The 12,476-nt window shown below is 44.1% G+C and overlaps 1 protein-coding gene across 1 annotated transcript in view; it reads left to right on the top strand. All coding sequences in view use genetic code 11, as the record gives it.

The window, feature by feature from the left end:
• Positions 1-10,464, top strand: part of EGR_08132 (Cysteine protease ATG4C) — a gene marked incomplete at both ends in the record, with an annotated part of 15,686 nt that extends 5,222 nt beyond the window's left edge. The window contains 12 exons of the mRNA XM_024497381.1: positions 751-1,088; positions 1,429-1,700; positions 4,682-4,886; positions 5,068-5,351; positions 5,484-5,580; positions 5,913-6,073; positions 6,243-6,385; positions 6,793-6,916; positions 7,686-7,861; positions 7,943-8,297; positions 8,370-9,027; positions 10,309-10,464. Of these exons, the coding sequence (XP_024348177.1) occupies positions 751-1,088; positions 1,429-1,700; positions 4,682-4,886; positions 5,068-5,351; positions 5,484-5,580; positions 5,913-6,073; positions 6,243-6,385; positions 6,793-6,916; positions 7,686-7,861; positions 7,943-8,297; positions 8,370-9,027; positions 10,309-10,464 (2,969 nt within the window). The remainder of the gene's footprint in view (positions 1-750; positions 1,089-1,428; positions 1,701-4,681; positions 4,887-5,067; positions 5,352-5,483; positions 5,581-5,912; positions 6,074-6,242; positions 6,386-6,792; positions 6,917-7,685; positions 7,862-7,942; positions 8,298-8,369; positions 9,028-10,308) is intronic.
• Between the last annotated feature and the right edge of the window lie 2,012 nt (positions 10,465-12,476).

Here is a 12,476-nt window from a genome sequence, read left to right as displayed (position 1 = left end):
AAGTTGCCATAGTAACCTACTAAAACGGTTGCCCCATTAAGGATCAGCTGCTGAAATGCCTATGTTGTGAATAATTCACGCAAGGAAGTATTTGTTGTTTTCACCTAATAGCATCAACTGTTGTTTCATGCACCATGTTGCCAACCGATCTCATTAACTTCACAAATCAGACGGTGTTCGAAAGAATGTCATATTTTTAACTCAAATCATACCTGTGCTCTATATTTGTCCCGTTATTTCCCTCTATAATTGTTGGAAATTCAAAAGTACTTTTGTATTCCCTTGGCTGAGTGTTCTCAGTACATGGATTTATCCTTAATGGTGTTCGTGTCCTTCATATTTTTGCCAATTGTTGTGAATTATTGTCATTTATTTGTCGAAAACTTGCTGCATCTGCTACTTAGAATTTAACAGGGTTTAATTTACTTGATGTATAAGCACTAAATTATGTTCTTAAAAACCGTTAGAGCACTTTTTATTACCAAGAGGGAAATTGACAGGTGTGTACTGCAGCTGAGGGCAGTGAAAGACATCATGTAAAAGTATTTTAAGCCCTTATTTCTTCATCCTTCCTACAATTGTTTCATCAAGATACAACCGAGCCTCTTTAATCCGAAAGGATTGTATCTTCTGGACCACGATGTGGCATTGTTTTAAAGTTAGCAGACGATGACAGTTTTTATTACTGTTTTATTACTCCAGGCTTTATATTTTCGCACTTATTCACTTTTTCCTTCCTCACTTCCAAAGGAGATTTGTCAGCCTCCCACATTCTCAACACCTTGACGGCAGCCTCCTCGTCGATGAATGTTGGAAACGGGAAGAAAGAGTCGGAGCGCAGACTCGGTCTCCTCATCCTCTTACCCATGCGATTGGGCGCGGGCGACCGCATTGAGGCAGGTCACTTGCCAACCCTCCTTCGTCTCCTGCAAGACCCCGCATGCGTCGGTCTCATCGGTGGACGTCCTCGGCACTCTGTCTATGTCGCTGGTGTCCAGTCCGATCGCCTTATCCATCTTGATCCGCATTTCTGTCAGGAGGCTGTTGACGTCTCCACTCTGTCTGATGACGATGAATTTGACTTGTCGGTGAGTCTTTTATCCGAAACCTTCCTAGATCACTTCGTCACATCAGCTGTAACCGCATAAATGATGGATAACCCAATGTAATACACGTTATGAATTTTTTTTGGAAAAGTTTTGTTTGATTAATATATAAGTTAGATTTGTATGGATATCAGTAGTCTCAATGCCGTTGTTAAAGGTGTCTTGAAAGTTGATTCTGTAATCATAATTATTTGATGCTTGATAACAATTTAGTATAATCTGATGATAATGTGCATGGTACTGTTGGAAGCTTTAGTAATTTTCTGGTCACAAACGGGTTGGCGCTTAAACCCTAATTCCTTCGTCTCTTTGGTACCTCAAGACATGGCACTGCTCAACTCCACGGGTCATGCGTGCACAACGTTTGGATCCAAGTTTGGCTCTGGGCTTCTACTGTGGCAGTCGTAATGACGCCGTTAGTCTTCTTCATCGCCTACCAATCATCTCAGAATCGGAAATTTCTTCCTCCTCCTCCTCCTCCTCCTCCACCGCTTCGTCGCATCACCTGATTGAAGTGGTCACCGCTTCGCAGGTGCAGCACCTCTTTGCACCCCCTCGATTCCCCGACCCCCATCCTCCCAGCGACGATGCCGGGTGGGATGGTGTCCACGATGGTGGTGATACGTGTCTCGTCGACCTCTAACCGTGTCCTTACCTTGTCTGTCCTCTGTGTAAGATCTAGCAATATAGATATTACTTTTGTGTTTTAAGTAAGGCTCGTTGGTTAAAATCGTGGCATTGAGATTTCTGTATCAGTGGGAAGCATAGTTTCAATCGCTTTTGCGATTGCGCAGACCTTTTCCATTTTCTGTGATTCAGCCTCCACACTACTGACATGTTTGCTTATAATTACTCTATTTTCGAACTTGTATATCTTAAAAGGTATTCAGGGTTATCGAATTGACGTAGTTGGTCCCCATCATCCTTCACCTCTTGTGAAGATCACACCCACTTTTGCCCATCTCTCAAAGGAGACTGGTTAGTAAGTGGAAAGAGTATTCGAGGCACGTATCTGTTATGTTTGAATGAGTTTGAAGGATGCTTCTTAAAAATGGTTAGTTTTGACAGCTTCTCAAATTGGGGTAGTCGAAATCATTCATACTGGAAGCGTTAACCCTATTGATATGGGAAATATGAATTATGGGTGAGGGTCGGGAGGATGGTGGCTATTCTTTCTGTAGGAAACTGGGTGTGGTTCGAGTGGATGGTTTGACGACAACTTAATGGTGGGAAAATGGGTGGCGATCGCGCTGGAGGTTTTCTAGCTCCAGGTGATACTTTGTAGGTCCACTTCACCGTAAACACTGAAGAAGGTCTGAGGAGTGAATCTGTTATAATTCATTTAAAATGTCTGAGTGTCTGCTTTCAGAAGACTTAGTAATTCAGTAGAAAGTCGCTCAATTGAGATCGTGGCAAACGAACTGGAAGGGTGGTCGTGATGTATATCGAGAACGGAATTTTAAAAAATCACAGAGTAGGATGGCACCTATTTAAGTTCTATGTTTGACTCCCTGGGTTCTCTATCTTCAGTGAGTCAGCCTCCGCTAGGCTTACACGGAACTCTGCTTAATCCCCTATGGTCCCAGCGTAGGTTTTTCAGTTCTCTTGGGTCTGCATACCCTATAACATTTTTGGGAGTAATTCGGCAGCTATATTAAAATATTCTATCGATTGTTGCAATAGCACTAGTCGTTTTGTAATCGGAAGCTACGATTTCCTGATACTGTATGTAGTTTCTCCAGCATTAGTAAAGGTATTATTGCTAGAGTTTGCCATTTATGGGTGGTATGAAATGGCACTAACTTTGCCGGCATTTATCTCTAAGCCATATAATTGTCCTTAAACAATTAAAAACCACCAATGTTGATTTACATCCTCCGCATACCCGTCTTGATCCCACTGTCGGTGTCCTTTAAATGTGCACTTTTCTCTTTTTGAGGTCACTGGGTTAGGAAGTGTCCTCACGCCAGTAAGCTGGCCACTCTAAGGGGTGAATGGCCCACTGTCTATTTTGGATTTTATCGCTGAGCCCTTCAGTAAGCCTTGAGAGATGTTTAAGCGATCTGTGTTTTAAGGTTATTATTATCCTTTGAATGGGTCGCCTTAACATCCTGGAATTCGGGTTCGGACGTCTGTGCTAACCGTTTTACTGAATGTCTGGGAACAGCATTGCCAGACTTACTGCAAAATAACAAAAATCCGACTTAGTACGTAGAAACGTCAAAAGGATAAATTTTCGGCGACTCTCAATGGAAAGACTATGGAAAGTTGCTCTACTTCTGACAACCATCTCATTACTGAGCTCTGTGCGCTGACCAGTAATGCATCCAGATCAGACCTAAAGGAATTGATACCATCTTCAAAATGGCTTACAGGATGTGGTCTTAAGGCAGCATCAAAAAGGTGTGACTCTGAGACCCCTTCTCATGTCCCATTCCTTATTAAGTGATTTTATTTTGAGGCCAAGGCTCTTGATGAAAGCAACGGAAACGCAGAATGTGCTCAATGCAGAACACTGCCTACTCTAAAACACATTCTGAATTGACCCCCAATCCAATGTCCTTATTGGAGAGCGAAGTGTATCACCATTACTATCAAGAAAAACTTTTTCACTGTGGCCGTGTTTCATCATATCTTGGTTCTCTTTTGGTGGTTTTTCTCAACTCACTGGAAGATTTGTGATGAAAGTGGGGGATGCTTTAAACTAGATGAGGTTCACTTCATTACGACAGCCTCTAGCGCTTTGGTTTCTGCGCAACTGGCCTTCAACGTCAGGAGTAACTCGTGTAGCATTTGTTTAGTCAATGAAAATAATTCCTCCAGAAGGGTTTTTCTCCGTTTTGTCACTTTATCTTCAATTTGACCGACTCCAATCATCGGTTCAAGGTTATTGTAAATCCTCAAGGCGGTATGAAAAGGTTGACAACTTAGACTGACACTACATTAAACGAACACACAGTATTTTAGAAATGTCCTGCCATTGTTCTGAGGGTTTACCGAACCTTCACTTCCCGCGAAAAAATCCAAGAATTATGCGAACAAATGAAGACACCTTCTTTTTGAACATGCAATCGAGGTGTAGGATGGCCGACAGTTCCAATGATATGGTGAAGACATCTCGCAGTTAACCACAGGTGAAACATGGCTCAGACTTTGTCGAATGTCTTTTAACGCCCTTACTAGCTCTAATAATGGAGACCCTATTTAGTGCATATTCATAATTTCTGTGTGTAAAATCCATTAAAATTTTTCCAAAATGTCAAATTTATTAAAATACTTGAGTTAAATGACCCTTTTTGAACTGCACCGCAAAATGGAGAGCCAATTTTCATCTGGTTTCAATGAGGCTGTTTAATTAAACCTTAAAGCAGCTAAAATGCTAAGATTCCGTTGGTTATGTGGTGGGCAATACTACAATAATTTTTGCTAGTTATTTGAGTCGCTTTTGTGGAATAACAATGCTTGGTAGTTGGGAGGCCATGTAAGGGAGTTTGGGCAGTATTGTCGATGTAGCGATTTTCACACTTCCGCAATGACAGTCTACTCCACAAATCACAAAACGCGTACTTCATCAGAATCTGCACACACGCACACACTGCCTCGTATTCACATACAACAGTAATGTGCGTGGTGCGCACCATGCCGCGAGGTGATTGGTTAATTCCTCACACGCGTCCGACACACACTAGCCCCAACCAATCAGCGTCGCACCACTCTGCCCGCGAATGCAGCCCGCAACGGCAGGTTCCACATTCCACCATGGAGGCGTTGTCTAAGTTGGTGAGTCCTGTTCTGTCCTGTCCTGTCTTGTCGATAGGTCCTAGCGGTGTAGGCAAATCATCTAAGCAGTAATCACTACCACCCCAATCTGGGCACGTGTTGAAACGCGAATAAAAGATGCATAGCCGCACTTTTTTGGGAGAACACCAGTGCTGCCACCGAGTTCTCTGTTTCCTTTTAGTCGTCGGGGTTCCATGACTTTGCAGCCACAGTTTCTGCACACACCTTTACACACGACGATGTTAACGCACTACCCACACCCCCCTCAATTCTCCCACTGGTCCCCACTGACAACGTGATTAACAGTGGCGACGGGAGCGGCGGTAGTGGACCTCTCTTGAACGTGAAAATGAGCCCTGGTGGTGGTAGTGGCAATGGCAGCGGTGAAATGGAGGGCAAAATGGGCTTCGTTGTCGATCATCAACCACCCCCGAAAAAGCTCTTCTCAGACGATATTCCTGTTCTGTGAGTTTCTCACGGCCTTCCGTATGAAACAAGTGTTTTATTTGTTAGTCTTGCATCTGTTTGTGATCATCCATTGGTGGATGCAACTGAGAGTTGGATATGCCTTGCGTGACTTTCATTTCTATCTTTTAGGGATCCATTTCCGGGCTATTATGGTTTCGATTTATACCGACCCCTGTGTGAAGATGCCTATGATTCAATCGAGACAAAACCCAGTACTGCCTACTTTGTAAGTCTTTAGCTTTTACACAAGATATGTTCTTCACCCATGAATCTCTTAGAAATGTTAGTTCCTTTTGATTCGTGTCTTGTAAATTCCTAAAGTCCTATCAGTAGCCGTTTTGGGTAATTAAAATTTTCAAACCAGACCATCGTAAAGCCATCTGGACGAAAAAAGCTTTAAACCCTTTGACCGTCGTGGCAAGATATGCTTCGAAGGCTTCGTCATTGTAGTCTCTTGGAAATACAACTGTCCTGAATGAGATTTTTGATGGTGTCCAATCATATGATTATTTTTAATAAACTGAGTAGCAATTCTACTAATCCTTTGCTTCCACCAAGTTCTTTAAGGATGATCAAGGCTGGACGAATTTGTATGCTAAAAAGGCACCCACGTGGTGGACCCTCTCCTACTGGTGCCAGCGACAGCCGCCGGACGGCTGCTTCATTCGTCTGACGCCTGTCTACGGCACCTCTGACAAACAGCAGGAAGTCATCCAAAGGTCAGCGTCACTTCAAGAGCTAGGTGTCCCTAAGCGAATTTCCCACTTTCTCATCCTTTCTACCATAAAAATTGTCATTGTCGTTTCTCTCTCTACTATCGATCAATCTGGGGGCAACTTTGATTGCCCTCGAAATGAGGACATTTAACCTCCTTTATCAAAATTTCAGGTGTTTAGAGGACTTCATGGTCTCTCCAACGCCAGGTCTTTCACGATACAGTATGATCTTAGTTGGCAACTCAAACGCTGAATACTTCTACGACCCCACTACCGAGCGTCTTTGTGTCACCCTGCCATACGAGCGTCCAAAAGGTGAGTAGTGAGGTGGGTGAGGGGGAGATGTTGAACAGTGTGCCTAAATTTACAAAAAAAGAACGCGCCTGGAACTGGGTCGGTCATTTGTTGACTTACTCTCGGTGTTCGTAAAGAGTAGCGTTTTGGGTAAGGTGGGACCCCCTTATTCATGTCTTCCTCTCAGGCTGAGAGTAGCTCATTCTAGCGGTTTTAATTGGTCATAAATCGTCTCCCATTAGCAGTATGCTTTTTGCAGGTTGAAGGGTGTTGGATCTGAACCTGGTTTGGAGTTCGACAGTGTGCATTTGAGCGAATAAATAGCACCATCCGGTGACTCATTAAAGACTGGCACAGAAAGGCGTATCCGCCCTGAGTTATTGTTTTTTTTTTAGCGCTTCTCTCAATGATTATGCTTTCTATTGCAGAAGGCTGTGAGTACAGCCAATTCAACGGTAAATTCACCTGCTTCAACAGCTGTCTGTACAATGGGGGACAAGGAAACAAGAAACCGCTTTATCTCATTATTACTCTGGAACGACCAATCAAAAAGTGAGTTTATGAAGCTGGCGGGGGGCACACGGCGGGTGCTCTGCTCTTACCGTGACGCTATCAACAGGCGAATACAACGTCCCTTGCACTACTCTCCCCCCCACACCCCACCCTTCTCTTTCGGCTGTACGAGCTTGTGTGCGCATAAATGTGCAAAAGGCGGTGGTGATGCTTATCTATCTCACTGAGTCGCTTTCACCTAAGCTTACGTGTTCCAACAGGTGAAGTCGTCTAACTTTAACCGTCCAGGATATGCGGTGCATGCACTAATCGGCCTCAAGCAGCCACGTGGAAGATTATTGGCGTATATGCATCTACTACTGCTGGTGGTGGTGATGGTGCTCTTGCTGTGGATGTGCAAAAATTGAAGTCTATTACTCATGTTGCTCCTAATAACAGCAGCGCAAAATAAAGTTCACAACTTTACAGGTTGTAAACTAAGTCATGCAAATGTCCAGGAGAATATGGAGAGTCATGTTTTCACCACCTTGGAGAATGCTATCTGTGACTGGGCTATAAATCGCGGCTAGTTTGGTTCTTAGGTAAGATGCATTTAAGTAATTTTTACAGTCTGAAAAGTGGCGAGCCCCTAATTCAAGTAAGAAAAGTGTACAGGTTTCCCTACACTGCCGTTATCTCAAATTCCTTACTTGAGCTCGCTCTTCAGAATTACTCTTGCTACTTGCCAACAAGGGTTATTTACTTTCGTCGATACTAAGCTCATTTCAAGGTCGACACGATCCACCTTTACTGTAATATTCTATTTCAGTGGATCAGCAACGGAAGGTCCATGTGAGGTACTGGGACGGCAATGCCTCAAGTTCCGCAGCTGTGCCTGCCCGAAGCGAGACAAGGACAACAACGAGAGACGCATGGCTCAGGACATGGGAGATGGGAATCTGGCTTCGAATAGTGTTCTCAGCTCCAAGCGTCGGCGTGAGGGTGGTGAGCTGCATCTACGGAAGTGAATTAATGGCCATAGATATTGGATGGAAGATTTGATTTTGCTTCTTACCGCATTTTCAGTATCTCAAAGGTCCTCACGAGGTAGTCGTGGCAAGAATTTCACATCAACAAGTGACCGCGTCGGAACGCCCCAGTTCTTTCAACAGGATGAAATATCCTCGAGTTCAGGATACGATGACCTGGTGCAAATTGACGGGGAGTCCTTCCATCTCATTCTGATGCCTGCGTACCTTCCCGGGGGAGCGCATACTCTGCGTCAGATGCGCTCGGCTCTGCTGAAAATCTTTCAGACTGCGCGTGACTGCGAAGACGACCGCAAGAACTCCAACTCCGCTGCCTCAGGCTACAGCAGTGAGAGGCAGGAAGAATTGCTTCAAGCTCTTAATTCAATGGAGGGCCGAACTGCTTCACTATTGTGAGTTTGATTAATTTAATGTTAGAAGTCCCCCATATTTGTCGCATTAGTTACACTCCTTTCCTTTTTCAGACGTGATCTACAAACATCATCGACATTTGTCAATCCAAACAGTTGTTCAACAGACTCACAACCAAACTCCTCAACATCACAAGCTTTCACTTGTCCAACTGGCGGATCGTCTGGAGCGTTAGACCCCATTGGAAGCTCCACTCTCGACCTCTTAGCTTACGACCACCTACATTCACAGCACATAATCAAGTCGGAGAATAGTTTCTTACAGCCATTTTCTGGCCAAACTAATGAATACCACCGCAGTCGGATGAACTATCCGTCCACACTTACTACAACCCTCGAGAGCGCACACCAACAGCGTGTGAGTGGCTGTTTTGAAAGCAACACTGGTGGAACCGATCTTCCGACATTTAATGGGATCAGCATGGACTCCTCAGCTGCCGCGGCTTACGCAATGATGCCTTCGGCTTTCCAATCCTTCCGAGACAGCGATTCTATCCATCACTATCAACCGAACGTCTTCATCACATCCTCGCAGAACACCGTTAACTCGTCCGTCCCCTCAGTGGTCATCTCCCAAGACAACAATGGAGCTCTGGTTGCAGCTTTCGGAGCAGCAGTTTCTTCGTCACAAAGCAGTGGAAAGCTCTTCGAAGAAATTGCTAATAGCAGGCAGCAACAGTGTCACCAAACAAGTGGAACTGATGTTTCAATGGTTAGTGATATTACTTAGCCCATGGTAGGAACCCATAGCCAGGTGCTTTTCTAACATGAACTGGGATTAACAGGCAAACAAAGAAAACTGCTTGCTCAGCCACTAACCTAATTGGTTTCAACCGATTCTACTGGCAAAGTTTAAATGGCTAACACAGATGTCATTTGCCTTTCTATTAAAGTCACCGGAGCCATTCTAAATCAGAGGTAATTGGATGTTTTAGGGGTAAACCTCCTTCTCCCCTCAATTCTTTGTGTGGTTCTTTAAAATAGGCCTAACTAAGTGGTGACACGTCTACTAACACCTACTTATCCACCCCCCAAAAATCTATCAACATTTGGATCCCACAAATCCGAACTCGCCTAACTTTCACTCACTGGTACAATTAATACCACGTTGCCTCTCCACTACGACGTTCAACCAGTTATCCTGTTATCCTAGAGTAATTCCTCGTGTGGGACAGCCTCACCAATATCTCCGGCTTCGTCAAACAAGAACTAGCCAGGGATGACTTCATACAGTTTCCTGCTTTACTTTCTTCCTTCCCCACTTCCCTTCCTCTCATTTTCCCGCAAACAACTGTACATAAGGGTTTCGCGCAAGCGGCTCTGTTTATGGTATCCCTGTTTCTCGTCCACTTTCTTTGCTGATAGTGTCATTGAGCTGCTTATTCAAATATGCTGCGTAAAAAAACCACCTCATGCTTTCTTACTTGAGGATGATTGTAACCTATTTTGCCATTTGTGAAAACATCTGTTAAGTCTTTTGTTCAAGTATTCGTGTGTGTGTGTGTGTGTATGTGTGGTCTTTAATTTAGCCAAAAGAGGATTGAAAAATCAGCCATATTTGTTTCGGACTTTGTCAGACTAGGGCTGCATTAAACGAAAGCTCTGGGGATGGGTTTAAAATTTGTCCCATTATCTCCGCGCTTTTTTCCATCCGTCGCGAAAACAGCATCTCTTTCACTGGACAATGTACGAGTGACACGATTGCCTAAGGTTTCCTCACTTGGCTTCGGACTCCATTAACTGGATCGTCATAAAACTCCAAGCCTAGACCACCGGTATGTGGTGCCCCTTCGTACACAATCGATTTCTGGAAAAGGCTGTGGAGCTCCCTTTTGAAGTTGCGCCTCTAGGCCAAAATCATCGAGTTTGTCAATGCTTATAAAAACGAGTCAAGCCAACAACCGGAGTGGTGAGTCAGCCGGGAGGTACCATTGCCTTGTGTGGTCATTTTTCATAAATGCGTGTGTAGATAAGTTTTGTCTAAGTCTCACAGGGCGGATCGGCGGTAGCGACACAGGCGGGGGCGTTAGTGGCGTGCGAGGGTATAGCAATCTCAATCGCAATAAATGAGAACAACGGTGGCAAACCGACGACGGCCGTCTGGTCTGGCAGATGCCTTAAGCTACAGGTCGTCAGGACAGATGAGTGATCGGTGTGTAAGCTACCAGAGCCTTGGAGGAGTATCAACCACCCAGCTTAGATGTTTCGTTGTCTTGATGTCTCTGTTGAATAAAAACTAAAAACTGCAGTTATCCTCGAAAGAAAAACACCTTGCACTAATTTTTTGCGACTGTTTGATGCAACGAGTCTCGCTCGGATGAGAGAACGTCACATATATGTCACGATTGTGGAGAATGTGTAAAATGTCAATACCCAGCTGTTACATTAACGTTCGTCCAAATAATAATTGACGATGTAGACCTTCGGTCTCCAACGCTTCGACTACCATGACATCACTATGGCCAACTTCCGATTCCTGTGAATCACAGCGCCTTTAGCGAGAAATTAAACAAAAAATCGGTGGCAGGGCCGACGAGAAGGGTGGTAATCCTGATTTCTTCCAGTGGATACTAAAATTGAGCCAAAGTTGTCTACAGAAAGCTGTCAAAATATTCATATGGGATGCAAAAAGGTGAGAATAGTCTAGGAAGACAACTGAGCAACAACCTACTGTAAATGCGGGAGGATCGGGCCTGGCTTCACCGTGCTAAATCATCTAGTACATTTAACTAAGTAGGCTTGCTGAGAAAATATCTTCATGAAAACGATTTGTTTACGGAATAGTCGCAATATGTGCCATCTATCAACCTTGGGAAATACCAAACTACTGAATCTCTACGACGCAGCTAGATGATAATGCGACACGATGTATAGCCACTCTCTTCTTGCTGGGATGGAGAACCAGTGTTCCTGTCTCACTGGTAATTTTAACTCCCTTAGAGACTTCTGAGGACTAAGATGGAATTGTCAATACACTGGAGGCCAATAATAGCACCCGAAACACGGCAGGATTCGGCAGCAAAATGTCCTTCATGTTCTAGTTCCTACGCTAGTGACAGGATGTAAATCAAAAAAACTATACAAATTTACCACCTGAAGTGATTCACCATTACTACTGTGACTAATGTTACATACCCGTATTCTTATGCGAAATAATCTCTAAACTTCTATCGTTGAAAAGTTGGAATGTATAGCATTTGAAGTGTTCAAGAATGAAGGTAAATTTTGCAAAGAACTTGTCGATTTACCTATTAGAGTAGCGGTATCCGGAACTCCCCTAATCCTTTGTACAACTTTAGACTACACTGCAGTCCAGATATTTAGCTGATTAGAAATAACGACTCGGTGAATGCAACTTGGCTAAATAAACACTTGCGCATAATTGAAAGAACAATAAACTCACCACACTGCGCCCAAGAAGTCCACAAAAGGCGTATGAACTGGTACGTCGTCTTCCCTCACTCTAACATGTGCGAAACCAGGTGGATGAGTGTTTCGGTGGCTGAGCAGGTGGGTGGATGCTAGCGTGCATGCGGAGTTGAGAAATGCTGAGAGAATAGCATGCACACACACACATACGAATACACACTAATTGTCAACCTGCGGACTGCTGCGTTTGTGTAGGGTGGGCGGAACATATAGTAATTTTGAACTAGTGAAGCCCCTCCTCCCCACCCTCCCCACAATCGGACTCACGCATACACCTGTGCTAGGTGCTCAAAAGCACTCGCAAGGACAAATGAATAGGGCGGAAGGTGGGTCACTTTACGTGGTCACAGCACTTCCTAAGCTCAGTCGCATTAACATCAAATTGCGCACACTGCTGTTTGTGTCCACACTATTAAGTCTAGGGTGCAATGTCAAAGAGTCGACAAGTTTTACTCTTTACGCAATGGAAAAACGAAGCAGAGCAACATATTGGGAACGTCATCTGGATAAAAGCATCCAGAAGGGCGCCAAAAACTACACACTATCACTGAAATACCAGGTGCGCTACTGTAGCACTATTTGGAGACAACCCACAATTGTCGAAATGATTTTATGTCTGAATAACTAAGCTTGATTTAGCTGTAATTCAAGGAAGGATTATATTGACTCGTCTAGGTTGCTTTAGTCACACATGGAATACCGACTAAACGTAATAAGATTTATGGTAATTGA

The sequence above is a fragment of the Echinococcus granulosus genome (genome assembly GCF_000524195.1).
Source record: "Echinococcus granulosus chromosome Unknown EG_S00097, whole genome shotgun sequence".
Classification (NCBI taxonomy): domain Eukaryota; kingdom Metazoa; phylum Platyhelminthes; class Cestoda; order Cyclophyllidea; family Taeniidae; genus Echinococcus; species Echinococcus granulosus.
Note: the sequence above shows the minus strand (reverse complement) of the source record. Positions and strands in the feature narration are given on the sequence as shown.